This window comes from Leptonotus elevatus, chromosome 2, assembly GCF_054856555.1.
Source record: "Leptonotus elevatus isolate MCC_2025b chromosome 2, RoL_Lele_1.0, whole genome shotgun sequence".
Lineage (NCBI taxonomy): Eukaryota > Metazoa > Chordata > Actinopteri > Syngnathiformes > Syngnathidae > Leptonotus > Leptonotus elevatus.
Window position 1 is genome coordinate 31,034,107 of NC_141240.1, and position 27,491 is coordinate 31,061,597.

The following is a 27,491-nucleotide window of genomic DNA, read 5'->3' on the forward strand; positions in this document are numbered from 1 at the left end:
TTATTTTTTTAATAAAAATAATTATGACAAATCAAAAAGGTTGTCTATTTTATTTTTAAAATAAAACAAACTTTATTCTTAAATGTCACTGTTAAAAATGCACTTCCAATTCAGTGGCAAAAACCGGGAGTTATTTTTATGTTCAGCAGCGTTGCTCGTATCTGCTGAACGTAACTATTACAGTAAAGTAGCTTGTAATCGAACTTAGTTACTTTTTAAAGCAAGTAATCAATAAAGTAACCAAGTTACTTTTTTAAAGTAACTGTGACAAACACTAGGTGACACAATCCTGGTTAGGAATCACATATCATGTGTGAGAATGTAACATAGGATGTTAGAAGATATTGAGGTCTTAGTTACACCGAGGTAGCATTTCTATTGATCAGTACCCTAGAATCTGGAACCTTCACGAGGTCATCCTCGGGTCTGGACCATTACCCAAATCAAGTTGAACGATTGTATTTCAATACTTTTGTATGCGTGCTTGTTAGATACAAAACCCACCTTTGTTGTGAGCTTCTAGTTGTGACAAGGAATTGACCACCACCTTGCACAAGGAGCAATAAAGCAGCTTCTTTGCCTTGTCCTCCTCTGTCTCCGGGCTGGATGGGCTGCCGGAGGCCGGGGGCCCCGTGGCTCCCGAGACCTCTGAGTTGGGGATACTGTTGCCGCTGCCTGGCGATGAGGAAGAAGTGGAGTTCGTGGGAGGGGTGCGAGTGGGCTGGGTCAGACACACAGCGGATAAGTCACTGGGTGGGGTGGTCTGGGGGGGAAAAGGTCCCGTGGCAAGCAGGGGCCCGTTTAACAGAGGCTGTGTTTCATCTGCAGAGAAAGAAAAAAAAATACATTAAATACAGTGGTGAGGCGTCATTGATGTTCTTGTTAAAAAAGTAAACATTACATTAAAATGCTTTCATTGGGCTCGGTGTTTTTAAAAGTGGCGAAGCGAGTGTCAAGTGAAACAACAAGGCCAACCATGTGGAGATCAAACAAACCAGAGTAAAGCACTTGCAGGTGCAAGTCAAATAGTTTCATTTCCGACTGCACATGGCAAAAATAATGAAAAACATTTTGTACATTTGACATCAAGAAGACGAGAGCACATATTTCCGGCAGTCACAGGAATGCCTTTTGTTGGGAGGTGAATGTTTTACTTGATTAAAATGTTTATTTGAGGTAGAAAGCCGATACTGCAGCTTGTCCACTTTGGTTCTTTCCCACGCAGCTGTTACTTTTGGCCGTGCTGAAGCTAAGGCATGGCACACACTTTGTCACAGGCCAAGGCAGGAAGTACAAAGAAATTGTAATGAAGTGAGACGTCCGTTAACTTTGACTTCCCCCTTTTACTGTACTTCACATTTCTACTGTTTTTTTATCTTTCTTTAATATTCTCTAGATGTTTGCAAACCTGTTAAAATCAATGTGTACACGCAACACACATGTGTTAGATCATCCTTACGCCACGCTTGTGGTATTCACCCTGGGTGTGGTCAGAATAAGACGCCCTAAATTTGGGTGGGTTACTCACCCCCACCCCCAATGAGGAGGGACCATTAAGGCCAAATTCCCCTGGAACTAGAGCCAAATTCAGCACCACGGTAAAGCCCCTGACCTTATTATGGCATTAAAAGGCTATTATGAGATATTTGTGGTGAGAAAACAAATACTGATTTAAACCACTCAATTGCCTTTTAAAGATTGCCGCTTGCTTTGTCATGACGGGTGATAAGAGTACTCGTATATTTATGTTCCATGAGATCATTTTGGAGTTATGTAAAAGGAAACTACATCCACACTTTCATTACATCACATCAGATGAACATGCCATCATGAAAGCTTTCCATTCCAGCGCCTTCCAAAATCGCAATTTTCTCGTTTCCACACAGGTTTGGTTGATTCCAGCTGCAGAGCTGCTGCCTGCAGGGTAGTGTCAAACAGATGTTCTTTTGGAGAGAGCTTATTTCTCACTCCGATTTGGTAGAAATAGAGCCCTCTCATTTGTCCCATGCTGTGAGCCAGTGTTTGACAGTCTTTACATGGCAAATATGAGCAGGCTGCTTGCAAATCTTAACCGTAGTTGCAATGCAAGTCGCTTGGATTGAGTAGATTTGAATGTAAATTGAGTACACATTACACACGCACGAATACTAATCCATAAAATGTGATCTGAATTAAAGTTGGGATGACTATGATAAAGGATCCATGGCACTGTGCCATACCAAACCTCCACAGATCTGGTCTAGCTCATACCACAGCTGAATACCTCCTCGCCTATAAACCAGGTCATCCAAAGGCCAAACTCTTCTGAGCAACACTAACACAAATCCTTTTTTCTGTCACAGTCATTGGCTATGGGGATTATCTCAATATTGGCTAATTACCGTATGTTTATTTTTTTAAGTGAGAATTTGTCTGTCAGTGACAGCATGTTCTCCAGAAAGCACCAATAGCACCAATTAAAGACGGGCAAGTGACCTTCCTTCCTGATAGTCTGCCTCAACTCCAAACAGCAGAAATATTCACTAAGGGGGGTGGGTGTGGAGGTCAGCTAACTCAGTCCAGATGCTTTATAGCAGTCTGGTGTGTCTGCATAAGTAATCCATGTCAGGAAATTAAAGTTATGTATCATATGCTGTTGTCTTGTTGGTAAAGTTGTGGGATTCTTCAGAGAGCCTTTTTGGTTGAACCAAAGGAAAGTTGGTTGTTTGCTGACAGTTAAAAAATTGAGCTAGATGTCTTAAGTGTAACATTATCTATCGCAGTTTTTTGGAAATGCCAAAACATTGGGATTATCAAATTATGAATAGGACAGCTCCAACCACCAGCATATGCACTTTATTGAACATGGAAAGTCCTACTCTATTGTAGTAAACAGAACTCAATGTTAAGTGTGTGTGTGGGGGTGGGGGGGTGGGGGTAAATGTGTGTGTGGGGGATAAATGTTGTGCTTCAGTAGCCTACTGTAAAATGTTAAAGTCCCTATAGTGAAAATAAATATTATCTAATTTGATAACAGAGATGTCTAAATGTTAACCCTGAATGATAAAATAAACTCCAAATATATAAAATGAGGCTCAAAATTCGTGAAAAATCCAGCCATTCTCGCCACATACAAACACTGTTGGAGACCCATCATTTTTATACCTACACTTCCCTGCACGTTTGAACTGCACATGGCACAAGAGATGCTAACCACCAGCTAGCTTGTGAGCTAACTGGGGTGCCTGTGCCAAGAGGGTAGTAGATCTGGACGACGGGCTCTTCCGTGTTGTTGTGTCAGTGTGTGGGTCCACATAACAGAGACGCTTTAGCGAAAGTTAACCGTTTATTAAACACGGTAGCACACGTCTTTCAGCGTGTGGCTCACACTACATGCTATGCATTTGAGCACATACTTCTTGCTAGTTGTACGGTATAACTGCAATGCTTTGTGCTCCAACATACTGTGGTAGCCTGAATAACACAAAATACACGATTGTGAATTTAAATTAGGACTTTAAGCTCTCATGTAAATTGTGGCATCCAGGGAAGAAGCATTTTTTTGGGATGTGCATGGTTTTAGCTAGCTAGCCAGCTGCAGCCGTTTTGGTAAAAATTGCCCTAAGTACTTACAGCTAAGTAAATTACAATCACGTCAGATAACCACTGATGCGAATGAACGCGCTAAATTCTTATACAGTGGGGGAGCGGTGACTAATGCCAAACCCCAAAGTCCATAATTGGGTACTACGTAGTCCTTATACTTTGCACGTGTTCAGTCATTACCATGCAAAATTACTCTCTTAATGTATGTTGCACCATAAGAGAGGCGTCTGCAATTGACATTTCACTAAGACCCTCCCCCATAGTTATTGTGACTGACAAACTTTTAACACTGCATTCCTGCTGCCTTATATAAAAAAGATCACCTTGTTACTGTAGTAGCCGGTTAAGCTTGCTAGCAAGGATATTATAGATCACTTAATTGTTTATGATGGATGAGCTCTGAAACTCAATGCCCCATCCTGAAAGAGCTGATCCTCATTCAAAATGCAGGCAGGTGCCCTTTACCCAGGTATATCTGTATCTTTCAAACAAGGGCATTTTAAACATCACACGTATGTTTAATCGATTGTTGATTTTGTAAAACATTCCATGATACAATAAGAAAAAAAATGTGTCTGTCCTGTGATGAGATGATTTTATCCCAACAACCACTAGAATGAAAACCTTATCAACACTGTATAACTTAATACTATAGTCAGGCCATTGTCACGCAATCCGAGCGGTCACGTTAAAGTCATCTCTTTAATTGACCTTGTGTGTGTGTGGGGGGGGGGGGGGGTGCGCGCGTGTGTGCGTGTACCCGTAAGGGTGTGTGGACCAAAGGGTGCAACAATAACAAGGCCCAACCTCAGAGTGGGTGTGTCAGAGAGCAGCGAGAGCAAAAAGATGAAGTTTGTCTTCCTTCAAGTTAACAGCTGCCTCTTCATCACCCACAGTCAAACCCTCAGCCCACCACACCAAATCCCTCAACCCAAAGCCTCTCCTCCCCAGAAGGCCTACTTGGATAGATCAACAGCATGCAAAAATGACTCCATAAATCTCCTTGTTTTCTCCCTTAGAATTAGAAGTGTCTTGCGGTACGCAACTGCTGGATATAGGGTACACATTGAATACATTAGTTGATATGACTCAAAAGTATGAGGTCTCTGCTCTAATGAAAATGAGGCATACCGGAATGAAGTTTTATTGTCCTTTTAACAGCCAGTTTGCAACACCCTGTCATTAAAAACACGAGTCAACATAAACAACAAGCATACGTCCATTACACAAATCATAACGTGGCATGGTTGGGCGCCGGTGCCATTTTGGTTTTAGAGAAACTAAAGATTCTTTGGGGAAAGTCACAACATTTCACCAACATTGTTACTGTCATGATCTGGGTTTTGATGACTTTGACTGATTAGATTTAGTTTCATGTTTTGGCATGTTTACCTTGCGTCTCTTTTTTCTTGGTTTGTCATGCTGGTTAAGTTGTTTTGTTTCCACCTGTTATCTTCAGCCCTGTTGCTTCTGTCACCCAATCAGCTCCCTCCAGCCACTCATCTCATGTAGCTTGGTATCACCTCGATTCGATTGTATTTCATTCTTTGATTTATTTTGGCCTTAAGGAGTTCATTGATGCTTTCATTTGTCATGTCAGGCTTTCTGTAGTGCTTTTGTTTGCCTGTGTTTCTTTGATACTTTGAATTGTGATTTATAGATGCATCGTTAATTATTGAATATTTTTGTCATTCCAGGTGACTGTTTTGTTTATGTAAATAAATTATTTTTCTCGGAGAGTAAGCCTACTCTATTCCACTGCCGTACTTCTCTGCACTTGGTTCCACCTTTTGCACAAGAAACTAATTACTTTTAATGTCATAAACAAAAATTCTAGTGTTTTATTTAACTTGGTCTATTATCTGCTGGTACGCACCGAGCAGTTAACCTATTCATAAAGACAGACTGGCGAGAAAGCAAATTGGAATTTTTACTATACACTCCTTATTCCGCCTTCTGATCAAGAATAGTGTGACACACTTTGGAGTCCATCATGAGTTGGCCCTCCCCTCCTCCCCCATTATTCAATAACTTGAATAAAGGAAAGTTGCAAGGGTGGGTTCTTGCTTTTATATATATATATATATATATATATAATATAAACAAATCATCATCCAACAAACCAATTGTATTCAAAAACCGTACCGCTCTTCTCTGCATTTTACATAAAACACAGTTACAGCGCGTTGTTCTTGGCCCAGTGGGATGAACCGAACTGAAACCACACGCAGATACATTCACATGCATCAAACAGGCCAAACAGGAAGACACAAGGTTTCGGTTCACAAGAAGTAGATTCTTTCACATGTTTCTACTTTGTGATGCCAATAATAGCAGGCTTTTTTGGCTCACCATGCTGGAATGCTCTTTGATGGCGATTTCCAACGGACCTCTCGCTATTCTGGGATTAGTAAAACAACAATCTTCACTTGCAAAATGTTTTTGTGGGTCAAAAAAAGAGTCAAACACGGTTAAAAGTTCACATTTTTTAAGTATAAAATATAGCAACGTTTTGGCCTTTATCCATTTCGGTCTTGATCCGACCCTCACGTTTGCTGTGCAGTCTCCACTCACTAAGGTGGAAATGTCTGGTAAACAATAAGCCACATGCAGGAAACCTTTGTAAATGTCACCATAACATGGCAGCGCTGTCGCCTGGTGCATGATCCAAGGACAAGCGGCGATGCTGAGGGAATGGAAAATGCAGCATGCAGAAAGGAACAGACAGGAGACACACAGCCTCGAGGTTAAAGCTAGATACACAAAGATGAGCTGAGCTGAGCTGATGGATGAAGCGATTCTGAGAAAACGAACACAACTGAACGGGAGAAGCTCGGATCATGACTCTTGCTCCTGTCCAACTATTGCTAAGGTTTGTTCAATGGTGCCATTTTAATTGTCAGGCAAGCTACTTTCACTCTCATTGCTGCTATTTGTAAGTTGTTGATTTTACAGTTATATTATAACAATCTGGAGTTCAATAAAAATAAAAGCAGAAGTTTGACCTTTAAGACAAATGATGTTGAACAACACATTACAACTGATTTTCATTTACTTTTTCTTTAAATTATTTTTTTATATAGTTCCATAGATTAAAGAAAGAAAAAAACCACCGTTGTTAGCATTTTGGTTTTAATTGGTCTTTTTAACATCCGGCGCTAAATAAAGAGCAACAAAACAAAAATAAACTACAAATAAATAACAGTTACAAGCCAAATAAATCAGATTTGATGCTTAATACTTGATGTTGAATGTTGTCGAACGGTGTATCAACAATGGCTGAAAAGCCATCCAATGGCAGTATGACTTAAACAAAAAACAGTCATAGTGAGAGACGTATTCAGTAAGTGAGTAAATGGATTAGCCTAGCTGTAAATGCTAAGAAGCAAACAATAGCCTATTACTAAAATGTTATTGGTAATGCCTTACATCATTACGTTACAGCATTAAAAAAAGATTACAGTAAATGTGTTGTGTAATAGCGCATTCCGTCCAACACATTTAACAGATGGAGAACATAGCTGTGGTTATAGATTTAATTAAAGCAAGATATTATTTCTGGCACACGTATGATTTATGCGCTTTGAACACCCTGTTACAAATGGTGGCCAGACTACAACCGAAAGCAAGGAAAGGTCTTTTCAGATGTTTGCTATTGTAGACAAAGAGCAAGTACAACAGCACCTCTGGTTTAATGTAATCTGACTGGCGGGAGTGTTGTGATCATTTCCAGCTGGAAATGCTTATCGGAAAGTAAAGACTCTGGAATTGCACGACTGTTTTCTTCACTTTAACAGTAATACACTTATGGGTTAGACCCGATATGCTCATCAGCTGTGGGAGTGGCCAATCATGGCTAATTATACCTCAAGCTTTAATGTGCAAGTCGCACACGAGAGCGCAACATAGTGGAAGCATATCTGCACCGTAAAGTGGGCACTTGGAGACTGCCCCCCCCCCATGCCCCAATCGTTCATGTGCCCCCCCCCCCCAGCCCCCTCATAGCTGTACAACACCGTCACCACAGAGTCATCAGCAGTTTGCCTCAGCAACACTGACTTTGTATTTCATATTCTTGACAATTTCCCATTTCCTTTTCCAAGCAAAGATAAGCAGCAGTGCCATTTCTGCCTGTGATTGTGTAAAGCATTTTCTGCTCTGTCACCTTGTTTGCCGGTCTCGCTATCAGAGTCAGCGCCCGGGGCTCCTGGAGGAGACGGAGAGGTGGTGGGGGTCACAGTCCGAGTCTTGTCGCCATTTCGACAGCGGCTCTTCGATGTCTCGATGCCTTTGACTCTCCTGGCATGGCGGTTTCCTTTGTAGTGGGCTTCAGCTTGGTTCTGTATAGCAAAACAAAACAAACGTGGAAGGTGAACACATATCGAAAGAAAGAAAGAAAGAAAGAAAGAAATATTGCTGTGTTTTAGTCTCAGAAGCTACATTAATGTATTATTAATTAAGGCATATTGTACAGTAAACTTTTTTAATATTGCACCATGGTACACATTGTTATAGGCCCAAGTGAACTTAATATGCAATATATACATTTTACAAGGAGAGCTTTGAGTACATTTTACCAGTTCATAATTTAAAATAAATGAATAAATACAAGTGCCCTGCGATTGGCTGGCAACCAGTTCAGGGTGTACCCCGCCTACTGCCCGAAGCCAGCTGGGATAGGCTCCAGCAACCCCCGCGACCCTTGTGAGGACAAGCGGTACAGAAAATGGATGGATGGATGGATGGAATAAATACAATTACTCAAGCGTCGAGGAATGAGTTCAAGACCTTCAGCCACTCTACCACCTGAGCCATGCCACTCTTGCTGTTTGCCACTATACGGCATTGCAGGTGTGTCCAAAATGAGACCAAAAACAGGTCCCTTGGAGTTACAAGTATTCCGCCTGACACCATCAATATACAAATACACAGCGGGAGTGGCATGGCTCGGGTGGTAGAGTGGCTGTCACCCAACCTGAAGGATGTGTGTTTGTTCCTCAACACTTGAGTAGCTTTTTATGTATTTATTTTTAAATAAATTGGTCAAATGTACTCAAAACTCTCCTGGTAAAATTTACTTTGAATTTCTGAGTGAATAAGGTGAAAAAACAGTTGTTGTTGTTGTTTTTTTTTACAGTGAACACAATTATGATAATGGCCTGAAACAAAAATACAGAGAAATCGGAACACTTGGCATATCTTGGTACAACTATTAACGAGTAAGTTTGCAGGCGCATGCATGTTATTCTATACACACAGTGGGACTGTGCCACAGATGACAGGCTGGTTTACAGTGACACATGCGATGGATTACAAGCATGGGACCAAAACCTGCAGAGACAGAGACACTTGAGACAATGTTGTCCCCTTTTGTTCTTCACTCATCACTTATTTGTCATTTCTCTCTTCCAATTAAATGTCTCTGAACAGGTATACGCACACACTTGAGAATCATCAGTGCAAAGTTCTCAGATAGATTGTCTGCAAGTCTAAACTTTCTGACAGTCACTGGCTCCAGCTTTCATTATTACCCGACTGATAATGTCAGTGGGAGTTAAAGTGTGGGTCACTGAGATGCTGTTGTACTGGTAGGTCCATAAACTTCTCCCAGCCCCTTTCCCAAACAATGCTTGTTATTACACAGCATTTAATCAATGGGTTGCAGGCTTTTATGGTTCCCAAAGAGACAAAGACACCACTTATCGTAGGGGGATCACAACCATGCATACTTGGGTGTCGAGTGAAAAGCACCAAGCAGAAGATCGACCTAACATAATCTATGAGTGAGGATGTTTTTCAGAGAGAATAAAAATCTTCCTGTATTAAAAGAGATAATGTTTTTGAGATTTATTGCAGGAAGTAATCTCTTTTTGAAATACTCGTCACAAGCTAATGTGTTTGCACGGAGAGTAAACAAGGAAGGTGAACCATTCATCAGGAGGCGTCAGGGGAGTCTTTGTTTGGATATCTGCTGAGAGGTATGCGAGGCCGGCACAACATGGCGGATGAGACGCGAGGTTGCTATACTGAGCTGTTGCCAGCAGACTGAAGTGCGTGATAAAAGAACACAAACACAAATACAAAGTAAGCGGCTATAGGACCTTTTCACATCTCCACCTACCACCTGTTCATTTTATCTTTACTTTATTGTCCCCATCATCAAGGTTTAAGTGACTCAACAATTAAAAACACACATTTTAGAGTAGTGCTTGTGTGAGCAGATGTGCGGGGTAGTAAAATTGTATCAAGAGGCAACTCATGAAGATGATTTTTTTTTAAGTGGTTGTTTTACAGTCACCCCCCGCCCCCGCCCCCCCCCCACCCCCAACCCCCCCTGAGTTCTTGACGGCCGTCTGACAGCTGCCACAAGTGCTGAAAAGCTTGGAGAATTTATCTGGCATTTAGGCCATTGACCACGGGCTTAAGGGACAGATTGACCAGCGGTGATAGGTGGGCGTGCCCGCTCGTGTTTGTTTGCTGTATGACAAGCATAATCTGGCACTGCAAAGCCAAGGCAGTGGCTGGACTGACTTAGAAGATCATGTTTTTCTTCTGTATCACTCGTGGGTCCTCTGTAACTGTACCCTGGCAACAGTAATGTGCGGGTTGGGGTTCACGGCTGGCGTGCCACTGACATTATGTAGAGTCAGATTTTCAAATTTATGAGCCAAAGTCGTGGCAGCCAGACTTTAAAAAATGGGTACACAAATTATATCAACATTCTTTTCACACGAGTAATATTTGGACCGATGTGTCGCATTTCCAGCAGTTCAGAGAGAACATATTAGCCATCACAATTTCTTACTTATTAAAGAGGCCACTTAATAAACTGCTCAGTCGTTTGCAAAAAAACACATTTCAGTAGGCCAATTTTAAGAATGATTTGAGGTTAGCTATTATGTTCCTTCAGTTGGCTGGGTCATACGTCAAGGTGTTTGTAAAGACTTTAACAACGATGCGATTGAATCGTTGTCCTGTCCAAATCGTCAGTCAATAATCGATTGCGTGAAATAAACATTCACAGGTGGTTTCAATAGTTTTGTTTAAATGTGTTTAGCCAATGTAACATTAGTTTTGGGAGAAATATCAGATGGGAAATTGCTTGCTCCAAACAACAACAGTAGCCAGGTGTGTTCAGTTTATCTAACGGGAGCTTATTTTGTTGCAGTGCAATCAGTCACATGCAAATGAACTGTGGTGATTTATGAGGGTTATTTTCTAACTAACTTTGTTGAAAGCTGATTATTCCTTCTATGGCGACAGTGAGAGTCATCACATTTATAGAATGTTTCCTTTGACAGCCTGTTATGCTCTCTCAACCGATTTTTTCCGTGCAGACATCAGGCCACAGGACATATTTTTTCTCAGGTGACATATCAAGGACACACTACGGCATTGAAGGCCACCATTTTGGGCCCATGTCAAAGGTAGTTTTGATTTTCCACATACTGAGATTCCATCACATGGCTAAAAACAGAACATTAAAGCTTAAAATTGGCAATTCACAAAGAGGCTGTGTCAGACTGTCCTTTTCCAAGGCTTAAATAAAGCAATAACTGCACATCAGTTTGAGCAGTTGTTGTCATACATAATGTAAACATGTAATTATGTGTAAATATGTGAAAATGTCATACTTTCGTCATGGATTACATCATGTTGCTGCTCCAAAAGCTGACTGCAGTATCACCGTTCATTCTACTGTTCCAACCCCCCAAAAATTCTCCTTGCTACCCTAAGGTACGTTGATAACTGAAATGCTAATGAGTCTTGACTCATTCAATTGCTAACATTAGTACTATTTCTTCAGAAACAACATTGCCGTCACACCGGCTTGTACAGCTTAACAGGGTGGTCATGACTGCTGCAATATGACCTAAACATAGAATAATTATGGTGTCTAGTGTAGATCTCTTTGGCAGGGTCTCCGCATGCGTAATAGAATGACATTGATGTCTGTCTGTCCGCTCTTATGTTCTCGCTTCAGTGGGCAGAGTACTGTCTGCCTTAAAAAAATAATAATAATAATCTGTTTTGTGTGACCAACAGGTCTAAATATGTGACAAACAGATTAATACAAATACTGAAAATGGAGTACATATGAGAGGTGTATAGACAAATTGGTTTGGAAAGGTGAAGAGAGACGGGGAAATTGCCACGCCAGTTAGTGAGGTATTGCGCAACCTGAGGTGAGGTTGCTCACTAGCTCGCTTCGCCTCTTGCCTATGAATTTGAACAGAAGAGATGCAAATTCCGCCATTTTGATGATGAGTTGGTATAAAGCTCAGACCAGGCAACTAAAATTGACGCAGGTGAAGCTCCCCCCCCTACCTGTTAGAGTAGTCTTAAAAAGGGGCAAACTTACAGGTCAAGAGAGAGAGCCGCATGTGGACAGAGGTGTGGAAAGTAGGAGACATGACCTCTTGGATAATGGTGGGTATAAGAGCAGATAGAAAGTTATTTGGCGCTGCATGGGGAGGCTGCCATCAAGGCTTTCTTAAGCTCTCCTGCTCAGCCAACAGGATCAACTGCCAGACAGCTGAGTGTCAGTGGGTGCATGCTCAAAATAAAAGGAGTCTATACTGGGATCCCCCAAACAAGAAAAGTGACAAGCTAATTGGGTCTTCAGTGTAATTTAGACCTTTTTTTTTTTTGTCAGAAATAAAAAGCGCCTTTCTGGACAGTCAAGGTCACCTTACAACAATTAAAACATACAAATACAATGGTAAGAACAACATTAGGTTAAAAAAAATTAAATAAAAAATTAACAAAAGACGAAGCAGTTTTAGTCAGAGAGAGTAGGCTTGTCTAAACAGATGAGTTTTGAGAATGTTATTTAATAGTGTTGCCATTTCTGTTGGGGCTTGCTATGGTAGTGGACCCAAGTGCAGGGAATGCAATCAAAAAGTGATTTAATTCAAATAAAAGGAAGGCAAAGTACAAAGGCATACAAAAATATTAAAACAAAGTCTAAATCAACAAGGGTCCAACTCCAAACAAACAGTGTGAAAACTAAAACTTGGCAAAAGGACTTTGGGTCCAACACAAACGGCAACAAGGACATGACGTGGATATGGACATGAACAGTGAGCCAACAAGGACTGAAAGAAAGCAGGCAACTAAAGAAACATACTAACGAGACAACGAGAGACACCTGGACAAGATACGCATGGCTGACGGAGCTGATTGGATGACACGAGAGACAGGGTTGAGAAGCACAGGTGGACATGATCAAACTTGACCAGACATTGACAAAGGGAGACACAAGGGAAACATGACAAATTAACCAAAACAAACAAAACCAAACAAAACACAAACCATGACAATTTTCAAATAAAACACAGGACGTGTGTGTTTATTCTTGGCGTTTTAGCACCCCACCATCAGAACTGATTACATTTAAATTTAAATTTAAATTTAAATAAATTAAATATGTTTTGACATTTGGCGGCAATAATAATACTAATAACAAAACTTTGAATGACATTCCTTCACACTGAAATGTAATGACTTTTGCTAAAGTGAACCAAAACACACAAAGATGACATTGAAAAATGTCATTCTATGACAGATGCTACAAAGTTTGCGTCCACTGAGGTTCATGTGAAATTTGACCAATATCTAGTAAAAATGTATTTTAGATTTACTAGTGACTGTGAAACGAAGCAAAATGGCAAGAATGGTGTCAATCTTACTCTGTGTTTAGTGTGTTTCTAATATGTTATTGGAGAATGCTAACAGCATTAGCTAGAGGGACTTAGAAACTGTCCAGAGAACTATCTGTGTCCCATCACATTTGCACCTGTTCTTGCAGAACCTTGTATTATTTGGTCTTTAAAGGAAAATCTTTAAATAGAGAATCTCCAAACAGTACAAAAATTCAAGACATGTACTGTATGTGATATGTGTAATTTCATGGGACAGTCACAGTGCACACACGGGAGTTCGCAACGGTCCAAAGAACTGTCTGTGTGTTACCCACCACAGTTTTCACAGTTCATTGTGGCAGCATTGTCTGTATGTATGCATATATAATCACTGCTTTTGTTTTTTGTTTTTAGGTTGTGGTCTTGTGAATGTACCCTGAGAATAAGTTTGATTTAAATGGGCCAATAATCTCAAACAAGGATCAAAGCTGGAGCACAGCAGCCACATTATGTATTTATTATGCAAATGACTCAAATGAGAAACTGTGATATGTCAGCGAGGCTGCAGCTGCTGATAATAAACAAATATAGACAGACTACAGGACAATAAACAAGTACTATTGGAAGTGGGAAGGCAACGGCAGAGGGAGGTGGCGGTGAAGGAGAAAGGAAGCAAATAAATGGATCCTTATCAGACAAATTCTGCTGCAGTAGTTGTGACATTGTGAAAGAGTCTGTGATGTCACTAATGCAGCGCCCCATGCACCTACAAAACAGTTGCTTATAAACCCCACGGATCCTCCCCAACATGCCTGTCATGTCCTTGGCGAATGTGCATGCTGGAAATAATGCACTGAGAAAGAGAGAGAGAGAGAGAGAGAGAGAGAGAGAGAGAGAGAGAGAGCTGCTGAGGCCCAGAGAGAAAAATCAAAGGTAAAAAATTGTGAGTATTCCTTTCAACGAATTATGATACCTAAATAAGGATTTTTAAATAAATAATGACATCATTCATATACGAGAAAGCAGCTTTTTGAATAGCTGTCCACTGTAGTGACCACTGCCCCTGAAAGGGATAAAATGAAAACAACGTGGGACAAAATCTGACTCTTAGAAAACATGGCCAGTATCGTAACATGACATCCTACATTCCTTTGTGTTGCCTTTATGATTCTGTGCAAAACAATCTATTAATAAATGATACCTAAAAAACATTACACTGAATGTCATGGAAAATGTGAACAAAATGGTGATCTCAGTTGGACGTGCAGACGGTAATCTACCGCAACTTTGACATTGCTGACATTCTGCAGCGAATGCTCATGACAGTGACAGCGGACATTGCAGCTCCCCTGATTGCAGGCCTGAGCCCGCCTGCCTCGATGCGCGTGTGTGTCTTGCGTGTGCATCTTTTATATGCCAAGTAGCCTCACGAGAATAAAAATGATGTGCTACAGTTTGTTGAGTGACTTGCTGGTGTGATTTGTGCTGAAAATGACACTATAAGTACCTGATATCATTCACAGGGTTACAAGGATTCATGAAATTGTAAACGGGCTTTCATTAGTAGATGCAATTTGCTTGTACAGGGCTGCAGCGCAATGTTGGGCTTACATTCACAGCTTTGCAGTTGAGAGGCAAACCCTCTACCTTTTGAGTCAAGCCTCTGTCACAAGATAAATAAATACTTTATGGCAAATACTTTCTTTCCAAAGAAAGACAGAATGATTCAACAAAATAGCTACTCATAAAAGATAACATTCCAGTTGTTTTGTTCTTGTGCTTATTGAGTGTTTGAATAGATACATTTGATTGCAGACATAAAAAATGGTGAATTACTGTGCCGTGTAAAAACTGCAGGTGGGAGGGAACAAAAAGTCTCATTTCACCATTTATGTGCACCAGTTTTGAATCAGGATGAAAAGACGAATCATTTTTCAAGGAAAGGATGGCTTGTGGCTTTCTTTAACGGTATACTTTTTCTCACATAGCAACATTGAAAATGCATGCTTCATAGTGTATGTATGTAGAGTACAGTATATCTACATTTTTAATGCCTACATTTTAATTCAGTCCTCTTAAGTAACATGGAGCTACAAAACATACACAAACAAAACATATAACTTGTGTTAGAGGCTAATGCTAATGTTTTAGCTAAAGTGCAGCTGTCCACTATTATAGTTATTAAGGTCAGTTTCTGTCTTAGTCTCAGTTTCATTTCAATTTATATTCGCACAGTTAGGTGCTGAGTGATGTTCGAATAATGCAGGCATCGTAGTTGTTCATGACAACCACTTTGTTGAGGTGCAACGGCATCCTAACGTTATCCATACTCTTTCAACTTTTTACCACACCTTTTAGCATATCTAAGGAGGTTGGGGATTTTGAAAAGAGCTGATGTCAGCTGATTAGGGTGCCAGTAAAGAAGAAGAAAAACACGTACAAATAAACACGAATCAGTCTACTGGTGTTTACACTTCAAGCCTAACCTGACCTGTTGATGGTGACCTCCGACATGGTAGACAAACAAACACTGATCACATGACTGAAAACTGTTCTGGCACTACAATTAGAAAATGCAAACGTATTGGAAGTTTTGGGAGACAGCTTCGCCTGAAACTTTCTACCTCTTACAAAACTTTTGGATGTTTGGAGAAGGCCCTGTTTTTTGTCCAGCATGACTGTTCCAGTGCACAAAGCGAAGTGCCTGCTTGGGTGGCTTTGGTATGTAGGAGATTTAGTGGTCTTTGTTGAATGTGAAAAAAAAAAAAATCCCAACTGAAACACTTCAACATCCTTAGAAAGTATTGCCAGATGATTGAAAGCTATTGGGTGGCTAAATACTTTATTTTCTTTCACCTTCACCACTTCATATTTTGGTCCATATTGTATATGTTTTTTTGTGTACCCTCATTCCTGACAAACGAGAAACAAGTATCAAATCACACAAACATTCCCAGATAAATACCAGTTCAGTTTGAAGATCTAAGCAGAGCAGGTTCAAGGATTATAACCTTGTAGCTGCTTAACCACATGGAAGCCATGATTGCAGACTGAGCAAGTATATTTAGCACTGGTCCACTCCTTAGTGTGGTCTGTGTGCATCTGACCAAAAAGTCTGCACCACAGTGTTTTGAACATCACAGCCTCCACATTGGGCATTGGGAATGACTTGGCACTATTCCACAGCGAAGGCTTCCGTGTCATCAGTCACAAGTTTAAGATGCTCTTTGTCTCCTGTTGAGAAGTGGGCAGCGGTTCAAACTCGGAATCACATTTCCACATTTGCAGGATTTTAATCAAACTTTGTCCGAGTTGACGCTCGAGCGAAAATCTACTCGTAAACAACCTATTACTCATCCTTGACCCCTGCGCCAGATCTTTCAGCTTTGTTCCGCATTCTTTATTGCCTCCTTTGATGCTACAGTACTTTGAAACAAATTAAATTCAATCGGGTTCAAAAGTGCCAAAACAAGGCAGGGAACTGCACCACAGTGTCCGTGAAAATATCCGCTTACTGGTGAGAAAACAAAGCAGAAAACCTAGTTTTCTAATTATAAATGTTGTGTATAGTACCTCTGAGTTGAAGCGGATCTGACAGACGTTACAGGAAATAACCGGCCGCTTGGTCTTGACCAGTGGAACTCCGAAGGTGTGGTTGATCACAGCCTTCTGGACTGGGTCCATCTGCCATGGAACGACGTGGGAAGTATGGAAAAAGGAGGGAGAGAAAAGAAATGAAAACATTGTGAAGTTTTTTGTTTCTTAGCTAGTCTTAATGAGTCCAAGCTGCACAGGCCATAATGTTCCTGCCTCACCTTGCGTTAAATGCACATTCAATTTCTTTAACATTAGCGCACTCGAGTGGGATCCACTACAAGAGCTGCTTGACCCAGACTCCACTATTTGGGTTAAAATATCCTTTATTTTGTATCAGGGACAGTACACATTTACAAACAGTTCAGTAAATATACCAGAGTTAGCCAGAAGGCTATTTTTCCATCTGCAGTCCCTACACAGATGGTCAATGTCATCCTAAAATAATAAGAATAAAATGCAAAACAATAACATCAAGCTAAAATTACATGTTTAAATATCTATGCTTTAAGGTTATAACACTGCAACCATATTGCTATTTCTTACACTGTATACAGTTTCCCATTAGGTGTGGACTTAAGGCCAAGATATGTGTTTATTTTTATTTTTACAATGTTTAAATTTTAGCAAAATGTCAATTAACATTAGCAATAAGCAGCTGGAAGCATCTTTTTTTTTATAAAGAAGAAGTATAAGCGAAGTGCGCATCTCGGCAGCGCGGTGCATTATGGGTAGGCCGGCTGGTAGCCTGCTACCAACTTGTCATTGAAAACTAGTCGAGTCTAACACGGGAAGCGCTGATTTGGACCATTTCAACCATTGGAAAGATGATGTTTTTCATTTAATCTATTTTAAACATGAATAGCGTGTCGTTACTGACTGCCCTCTGCCGGGACACGACAGTTAAGCCTATTTAAGTGCTTATTATTTGACAGAATGTGTGCACTTTACCGGGAGTTGGACTGAGGACACAACATCGGGACGCAATCAAGAGACGGGTAGGAGCTTTCTTCACTGAAGGGGGTCAATTGGGGCTAAAGGCAGGTTCTTAAATGACTATCACTCCATTTGGTTATACGTACGTCCGCTAGCAAGCTTTGTGATGCTTACGTCTGTTCCACCGCTTTCGGGATATTGACAAAATAAATGTGTTTCAAAAAATTTTTTGGGGGGGGGGCTTTTACAGTATACGTCCGTTTGGATCTTTGGCAATCTGGAAATTGGGAAGAGTGAACGGAGGTTTACAGCCGTACACTTCCGTCTTCTCGAGCTTTGCATTGGTGTTTTTTTTGCCGATAAACTCCATAAGAACAGTAAATAATGGCACCAAGTGCACCTGTCGTTTTGTCACTTAAAGCTAAAAGTCGTGCTTGCAAGCTTTAAGGTGTGCAGTTACGCACACACTTTCAGCACTGCCATTCAAATGACGGCTTTGTTTGGTAGCAATTTTTTTTTTTACTTGATTTTCACGCATTCGCAATTCGCTTATTCTTTACATCCCGCCAAACAGCTCATTGTTGTGTATTATTAAATGGATGATTTCCTGACAGTATCAATGACAATTGAACATTTTTGGTACAAGGAGATCGGTTCCGGCAGCAGCATCCTACTGCACTTGCTGCAACCAAGACAACTTGGTGGTTGCGATCCCCTAAGTTTGTGGTTTTACGTTGTTGCTGCGTGACCTTTCTGCAGCTGCTTCATCAATCAACAGCATGCTGTTAAGCACCTCATATATATTTAACTGTCTCGGGTTAGGTACTTTAACCTCATCCTAAACACTAAAGGACTCACGCTGGGGTGAATTAATTTAGCATTCATTGCAAAATGGCAACAAGTCAATGATGTGGGTTTCCACCACAGACTGGTCGGCACTTTGTTTGCAGCAATAGCAGACTGTTTTGAAAAAAAATATATATATACACGTAAAATGGTGTGGCACTGTTTGGGTATATGTAGGAGGAAAACCAAAAGTCATATCCTAAAGAGAGAAAAAATGCAATTGGTGTTGTGCATTATAAAAAATCATAAGACATTGACAAAATATTCCAGAAAGTCTTCCAAATGTGATGCAAGCGTGCTGCTTTGGGAAGGTTCACAGACAAGAAATTACTCAATTTGGCCCATCGCCAGGCTTTCCCTTAAGTCATCTCACGCCCACTGTCACACTCATCTATTATAAAGATATCCTCAAGCTGAGAATTTCCTCTTACACTGAAAGTATAAACAACGCGAATCTCTGTATGGCTTAAGTTACTGTGAAACAAGTTAAAGTGCATGCAGAGACGAGGTCTTAGATGGTAATCTGGGTGATAGCAAGGCATAGAAATACACATCTGGATAAGCATCAGGAGCAGATGAAAAACATGAACAGGGATGTATTGAGATGAACTGATGGGAAATGGGAGAAAGACTAAACCATAAATGACGCCATGGCTGGGCATCCTATCACAAAAAAACATAACATCATGCACTCTTATCTCGTGTGAATTTTCCAATGCAGCATGAATGCTGTCCTGTTCTTCATTTCCCCAGAAACTGACTTCAGTGGAATAGAGTAGTAATAGTAATAGTACTGTATACCACAGCGATAAGGTGCATAACATAAACACTGAATTGCCAAATTGCAGCCTTTGTGATTTGAAATTTGTATTCATTGCAATGTTGACTTGAGTTTGATTGATTGTTCAGCCCCAGTTTCCAGACAGTAAACATATCAATACAGTAGGCCTATAGTACGTATTTTGATCCTGTATGTGTATATTGAAAGAGTTCGGTCTTATACATTGCACTCCACATTTTCCAGCAAGCCTCCAAACTCGTGTCAGATGTTACCTGCACTATTATGAGCAGCACGGTGCAGGTGTGTGTTACATGCTGTACAAGGGCGTCAGCGCCATGACCGGCCATTGCCCCTCTGGAGAGAGTTTAACATGAGCTGAGGTAACTGTGCATATGAATTATGGGCTTCAATCCAGTTCCGTGGGTGGAGGTCAGATACGATCCATCCAGTCGATTCAGCTGTTAAAAACACTGTGCAGCTGCCAAGAGGCCTTTGTGTGTCAGGGGGGAGTTCACACAGAAACCAACTCAAACTCCCTCTAAAGCTCAGGCAAGTAAGCAGTCTGTGATTATGTCAGCTGGTTCTTGAGAGTGTGAAGATCCAAAAGCTTTGATGTCAACAAGGCCCACATGCGTTGTATTTACAGTAGTGCCTTCAGATATGAGCTCACAACTCAAAATAGTCACATCACAAATCATCTTTCCCCTTTGAAATTAATTGAAATGCCAGTACTGTAATCTGTTTCAGCATTTCAGTAAGTCAAAGCAAATCATCTAGAGTCTTGAAAAACTTGTTTTGAACTCATTTGAACATACGGTAGATATATGTATTGTCTACTACTAGCTCTAGATCGGGGCATTCAAAAATTACCCATCTAATCTGAAAAAACACATGGGCTACTGTACGGGTAAGGAGTTTTTTCAGCTGTTGTCATTAGCTAATTTTGCATTTTACACTAGTCAGTTCTGAATGTTAGAAAAGCTATGGAAACACATTATTTGGATCCCATAGAAGCCAATGCTAGCCGGCACTTTAGTTTAAAATGTTGTCATTTCAATGCTCCAAGGGCTATTGACAGTTAAAATAATATTTTACTTTAATTTTGTACCATAAGTACATTTCAGAATCTGTACTTTTTTTCTCTACTTTTACTTAAGGAGTAAATCAGTAGGTTTACTTGTATTTATTTATTTATTTATTGTTATTATTATTTTAAAAATTTGTAAATTTGTAAATTTGTAATTGTTTTTTTAAAATTATTTTTATATTTTTTTATTTTTATATTATTATTTTTTTGATTTGTTTGTTTGTTTGTTTGTTTGTTTTTAACCTGGGTCTTTTTTTTATACAAGTGTCTCTACTTCTACTGAAGAACAGACTTGTGAGTACTTTTTGCCATCTCAACCTAACAAGATGAGGTAGACAGCCCACACGAAGGCTCTATTTTCGTAGAGAGGCACCCATGCGCTCGGCGTAAACAAACGGGCGCATCTTCATTTTCGTGCAAGGCCAAGTCTAGTACGCTCCTACTGTATACCACAGCAACAAGGTGCATAATGTAAATTGTAAGAGAGACCTGTTTGGAGGAAATTGTATTATTTTGAAATATTAAAAAGAAAAAAAGAGCAATGTGGTGTAACAAACAACCAGTAAAGCTATGACAATAATGAATGTCTAATAATTAAATGAGTTGACCTGACACTATACTCAAGTATAAACTTTATAAACAGCCATCGATCCACCTTTTATGATGTATATAGTTTATCCCTGCTGACCTCAAGCAAAAGGCCAATCAATCACAGGGGCAGAAAATTCTTCACACTCACATTTGCACCATCACTGTGACAGAACTGAAATTCACCACAGTCAGTCAAGTGTACCAGTACACTGTATGTGACCCATGTCATGAACAGAAAACAAAAATTTGTATATTTGTGTAGAATGTTTCTCGTAACATTGCAAGTACATATTATATCACATTTCCTTTTGAAATGATACTCTATCTATAAGAAACATCCATTTGTGGAATGCATTACATCAGTGAGTCTATAGTGCACTCGAAATGTGCCAACGCTTCACTGCCATGGCTAAACAGCTTTTCTACTGTTGCTATTGACTCTCCTGTTGACAATCTGTAGCCTGCTTGTAGAGTGTGGCAGCATTCATCACTGGAAAAATCAGGCTTGTCATCATCGAAGGAAACGTCATACGTCCTCAGTCTTGGATAGAACTTCACCCTCCCAGTTGGCAACGCTTGCCCTTACAGAGTGGTGTTTATCAGAGACACCCCTCACCCTCCCCCCGATTTGGGAGTAGAAAGAATGGAGCGGCCTGCCACCCGTCCTGACCTGAAGCCGACAAGTAGGATCCGTTTGGGTGCTCTGTTCACGCCTGAGCAAGTGTCACAAGCGCGTTGAAGGAGTGAAATGCCATCCCACAGAAACATGTGACCAGGCTGCTGTGCCTGTTTAGAAAGGGGTTTTTTTTTCTACATGCTAGGCTTCTAACTGGTCATTAAAGCAAACCGCATGTTGTCTTGTATATGTCATTGTAACCCAAAAGGAATTAAGAAAGAGCCTTTCTCAAGTTCCAAAAAATGTCTTTTGTCATATCTTGCAGTCTTGTTTCCTGTCTTGTCTTGCTATCTTGCACTTCTTTCCAGTTCACTTCCCTGCTGTGTTTGATCACTTTGAGACAGCACACTGTTTTCATCATGTCAAAACTTGAGCAGCAAAGAATGCTCCCAGTGGCACCACTCTGCCACTCGCAGTGTAATCTGCACTGAAGTGGATGTAACACAGCCTTTGAAGCACAAGTTGTGCTTGACTGGAGGCCAGATTAAGACACAGCGGGGTGAAAGAAGAAGAAGAAGAAAACAAAAACATTCCCAAGGAGCTGTGTACTCACCTTCTTGTCCTCATTGTCTGTAGAAGCTTGGAGCTGCATCTCCCCTCGCGTGTGTGTGCTGTTGTCACAGGTGTGTGTTTGGGTCTCAGAGTGTGTGAGACTGAAAATGAGTGATACACTTTCTTCTCTCATTCAGCTGCCCGCTTACTTTTCAAAGATGAAAACAAACTTTAAAGGACTAGTGGTGCATTGCGGCCGACAGAGCCTCGGGTTGTCCTTTTTGACCTTTTGGAGATGTAGGGATGCTCTCTCCAAACTCCGCAAGTGTTTCCACACCCTCTGTCTAGCGTCCTCCTCCTCTTGCTCTCAGCTTTCTTTCACCATGCCTTAATGCTTGCCATGGTGAGTCCCTCAAGCTGCACTGCAGTGTCTCCTCCCCTTCTCCTTCGCTCTCCCCTCCTTCTCATGCATATTTGCTGTCTGGATGTGCTTGAAGGATTAGGAGAGCGTTCCACTTACCCCCCTGCTTGCCAATGTCCAGCCAATCTAAAACAACCATGCAAAGCTGAAACGTTTGCTTTGCTCACCAAGCAAGACTGATTATATTCTGCACGTGGTGTTTGGAAAGTCACTGTATACTTGCATTTGCATGAATTCAACACTCGTCAAGATGTACACAGTCATCAGTGTGCATAGACTCCAATAGCTACAAAGAAAAGTCAGCAGGTTCAAGAGCCTTTTGCTAAACTGGATCCAGAGGTCCGGAATGCGCTACCTGTGAAAATGAGAGCAGCTACTGCTGTAGACATTTTTATATATCATCTAGTATGCAACAAGTCTCTTGCCCTGCCTCACCACCTGCCATTTAGATTCTGGCCTGATGACATAGGTGGTGATGTCATCGGTGGTCCTGTGAATCCCTTTGAGACAACCTTTGTCTCTTTAGAAGTAAACTTCGCCTGACTTGAATCACATAATAGAATATTATTTTATCCGACGTAACTCTTGGTTAGCCTCTTGGTCACCTGTTTTATGAAGCTGAGCTGCGATTGGTTGTTACCCGAGACCTGAGCAACATTGATGTCATCTTCAGTCGCCAGCAAGTGGCAAAAATGGCCACCCCCTGAGATGGATAAAAACGGGGGGATTTTGCTACTTAACTCATATTAACCAGCATACCAAATTTAAACCAGTGGGGCTGCATAGAATATATTATTGTCAAATGTTGGTGTTGATTTTCCCTTTAAGTCAAAATTGACACCACATGCCTTATAAAGCTGTAGGACAATATTATTTGCATCTGAAAAGTATTTTGTCTAGACTGATTTAAAAACAACAACAAGATATATTTGACAATATGCAACATTACAAGAATATGTAATAATGTAAGGATAAATGCATATTTGCATTAATATGAAGACTGTCAAGTAAAACTCAAGTCTAATAAATAAAGCGATTGATGGTTCAATTATTAACCAGAAATGATCCATGCCCTCCCAAAATCAAATATTCATGACATCACTTAATTAAAATACGCCACTTCTCTAGAGAGAAATGGCGGCTGCTGGACTCAGACATTTGTGTTTATGTTCCTGTGTGAGTTTTGACATTGTCTTTTCAAAATGACAACTTTAGTCATGTCAAGATTACGACATTTTCACCTATCATCAGGACTTTAATTCTCATATTACTACTTTTCTCTTGTTATTTAAATACTTTTGATCATTTACTCCTTCATATAGATCACTGAAGAACGGTTGCCTACAGTAAAGACAATGCATTATGTGATAATAATAATAAGAATACAATGGATAGAAAAACATGTTGGTATATCACTCTGAATATAATAAAGAAACATGTATTATGATGTAGTGTTACGTTTTCAGTGGGGTATAAACTGAATGTATGACCGCACCAATTATTCTGCAAAGTTGATCATGTTGATGTTTGCCTGATAAGACAAATTGCCATTTCCTGACCTTTCCTCTACCTCAGAAGAAGCTAGAGCATTTGGTCTATATTGGGACCAACACATACTATACTGTAAACCAGCCCCATCACTGTCCAAAACCCCATTGGCAGTGACGGGCAAGTGGAGTACAAATCATATTACAGGACCATTAAAGCTGTATATATAGAGGTGACATAGGAGAGGCCATTCCTCTGTTATAGAGGTAATAACCCTCACTGTTAATGTAGGCCTAATTAAGATGTACAAACTCAGCAAGCTCAATTCTGAAGAGACAAAGAGTGACTCGCTGCTAGCTAAATGTGCAAGGATGTTTCTTAATGTTATGGCTGCAATAATAGTGAGTTTCCAGTGAAATATTAAATATATACAGAAAGCAGAAAGACTCCAGGAAGCTTTTAAAACACTTAAACGCTAATCAGCATTTCTCCTTCATTCATACAGACGCAGCGAAAATGGAAGAGTGTTGAATTATTCTTCCACATCAAGCTGCAAACACATTCTCTCTGACTTGAAGAAGAACCCGGGCCATCTGGAGGTAATAAAATTCCTCTTTGTCAAAACATCATACTATGTTAAAGTTTTTTTTTTTAATTGTATTTTCTAAACAGTTTGTATCATGCGTTGCACACATTCTGAGACATCAGGAAGCTCCAGCCTTCAAATTCTCTCAATTATGGTAGGTTTCAGTCTCATCCATCCATCGCTCTAAAAACTGTTGGGTCAAAAACAACCCAAATGGACAGATGCGCTACTTGGGTCAATTTAACCCAACTTTGAGTCAAGAAATTTGCATTTTAGTGTAAAACAACTCATAAATGTTGGTCAGATCCTCCATCCATCCATCCATCCATCCATCCATTCATCCATCCATGCATCTCCCCACCAATCCCTTCTCTATATCCTGTTTAGCGTCACAGGAAGTCTTAGCCAACTGAAAGCCGACGACATGCTGGACTGGTCACCACCAGTCAATCACAAGGCACACACAGAGAACAACCATTCGCACTGATATTCACACTGTCAATCAATAGGAACTGGACAGACGCTTGATGGATGGAAGACAGGCGAGTGAACCACTAAACTATCAGGGCCACTCTTTTTCCATTACAGTGCTGTAAAATGAGATATGAAAGCTGAATCTAAATGAACTGCATGGAGGTGTTATTTGCTGCAAGGTCAAACTTGTTTCCCTGCCTCTCCTGTGGCCCCCTCTCCTGGCCGCAGGTTCATATAACATTGAGAACAGGGGATTTTGAAGACTCAATTGATGGATAACAATGGATTTAAAAATGGGTTAGGTAACACATATTGCTCATAATAGCTTGTTGTCTCAAGCAACATTGAGCTGAAAGTGATGTGAAGTGACGAAGAGGCAAACATTTAAAAGTCACAATTATGAGAAAATAAAAACAGTAATGCATCTTAAGTTATAGATAAAAATATGTCTTAAAAAGAAAGGTACTGATATTTAAAAAAAAAAGTCTAATCATTTTATATTAATTTCAACCTTGATTCTACAACCATTCGTCCACGCCTGAATGACTTGGACAGTTTGTGACTTTTAGACAATCTCCAATCATTTTAACCATCTCAGTAAGAGTATTGGCACTCTTTAAGAGTACATGTCAGCAAACAGGAGCTACCGTACTCGTCAAAATTAAATACTGCAGCTACATACAGGTTACAGCGTTCTTTATGCCTTGTACAATCAAGGTGGTGATGGTTTGGTTGAATGCTTATCAGGCAAGAGGCATAGCCTGACAACATTCCCCACGGAGAACAAAGCTTAGTGGTTTAACATATTGATGAGAAAAGTGTTGACATTCTCAAATGCAGTTTGGAGGAGCAACATTATGCTGAATTGATGAAGTGTTGAATGCCGCCACGCTCTGCTGTGAATTATGAACATCTTTTCAAGGCCCGAGGGGAGAAGGAAAGTTCCACCCTGTCATAATAAACACAGAATCAAACAAACTGTGCTATTTGAAGTACAACGCTCTGGAGCTACCGTTCATTTATCAGCCTTGACTCATACGAGCACAACTCCTAAATGTCACCGTAGCGACCCCAAAATACCACTGTCGATAGTAATGATGTGTAAGTTTGTTTTCAAACAATATATGTGGTTGGCTCTTGCTCCTATGTATTCTCCTATGAGCAAGGTTAATGTACTGTACTAACAAAAAGACAAAGATGCAACATTGTTGATGTGAGGCAGCCATTTCGTAAATTAAAAGACACACACGGGTGGTGATACAACAGCACTGACCATAAAAAAAAGCGTTCTGTAAGCAATAACAGTAACACCAGCGCGTCAATTTCAATGCAATTACGTTTCCACAGTACATTTAATCCTTCCAGTAATAACACCACACTGTGGCAATGACTTGGTGTCATTCAAAGTAGTCTCAATTTCTCTTTCACTTCTTACCGTGCTGAAGTTGTGGAAGAGGCTGATGCTGTGTGGTGGTGGAGGAGGAGGAGGAGGGGCCTCCATGGGGAACTGCAGGAAGGGCTTCATGTCCAGGTGCGGCTGGATCATTGTTGGGGTCCGCAAGAACGCTGGCATCGCTGCCCCGGCACGATTTATACCTCCTGCACACAGAAATGATATCATATTCAAAACATTTACATTTACTTCCCTACAAAAGTACATCACTGGATTCATGTATTCTACAGCTTTACTTGTGTCGCTTTGAGACAGATTTCAAATGAGAAACGCTAACCAGCGGAGTGACAGAGTGAAATGACAACATGGTTGACATCTTTATCAACAGCCTGTACAATATGTATTAGTTAATTGTGAATTGTGGAAACATTTCATTTGAACATCTTTGAAAAGCGCCCAAAGAACACCCCTTAACAAATTATTTTCCAAATTGAAATGCTTTTTTTGTGATCTTGTCTGTACAGCATTTATGACATTCATACCATGTATCCACTTGCCCCATAGTTCCACTAGATTAATTAAAAACAAAAAAATAATAATAATCTACACATTTTTGTTATAGTTTTAGGTCGATGGTAGTCAACAGTAACTAGTTACTAGTAACGCATTACTGTAACTTAGTTACTTTTTTTACAATAAATATTACTCTAACGCATTACTTTTTAAATACAGTAAATCAGTTACCGTTACAATAAAGTGCGTTAATCAGATACTTAATAAATTATTTAATTTAATAATTTAATTTTGCGACACTCGTGCGGACAAGCGGTTCAGATTCAAATTATGAATGGATGGCTGCTGTGTGCTACTTCCTGTTTACAATGGATTGCCCCTGCC

The 27,491-nt window shown here is 40.3% G+C and overlaps 1 protein-coding gene across 4 annotated transcripts in view; it reads right to left on the minus strand.

The window, feature by feature from the left end:
- Positions 1–27,491, minus strand: part of znf385a (zinc finger protein 385A) — a 67,857-nt gene that overhangs the window by 8,820 nt on the left and 31,546 nt on the right. For 3 of the 4 annotated variants that reach the window (XM_086069865.1, XM_086069867.1, XM_086069866.1), the window contains exons 2-5: positions 26,637–26,800; positions 16,803–16,913; positions 7,751–7,925; positions 505–822 (exon numbers count right to left, since the gene is read on the minus strand). In XM_086069865.1, coding sequence (XP_085925991.1) covers positions 505–822; positions 7,751–7,925; positions 16,803–16,913; positions 26,637–26,800 — 768 coding nt within the window. Of the gene's footprint in view, positions 1–504; positions 823–7,750; positions 7,926–16,802; positions 16,914–22,293; positions 22,607–26,636; positions 26,801–27,491 lie in introns of those variants that run through there. The other variant, XM_086069869.1, reaches the window with a different exon arrangement.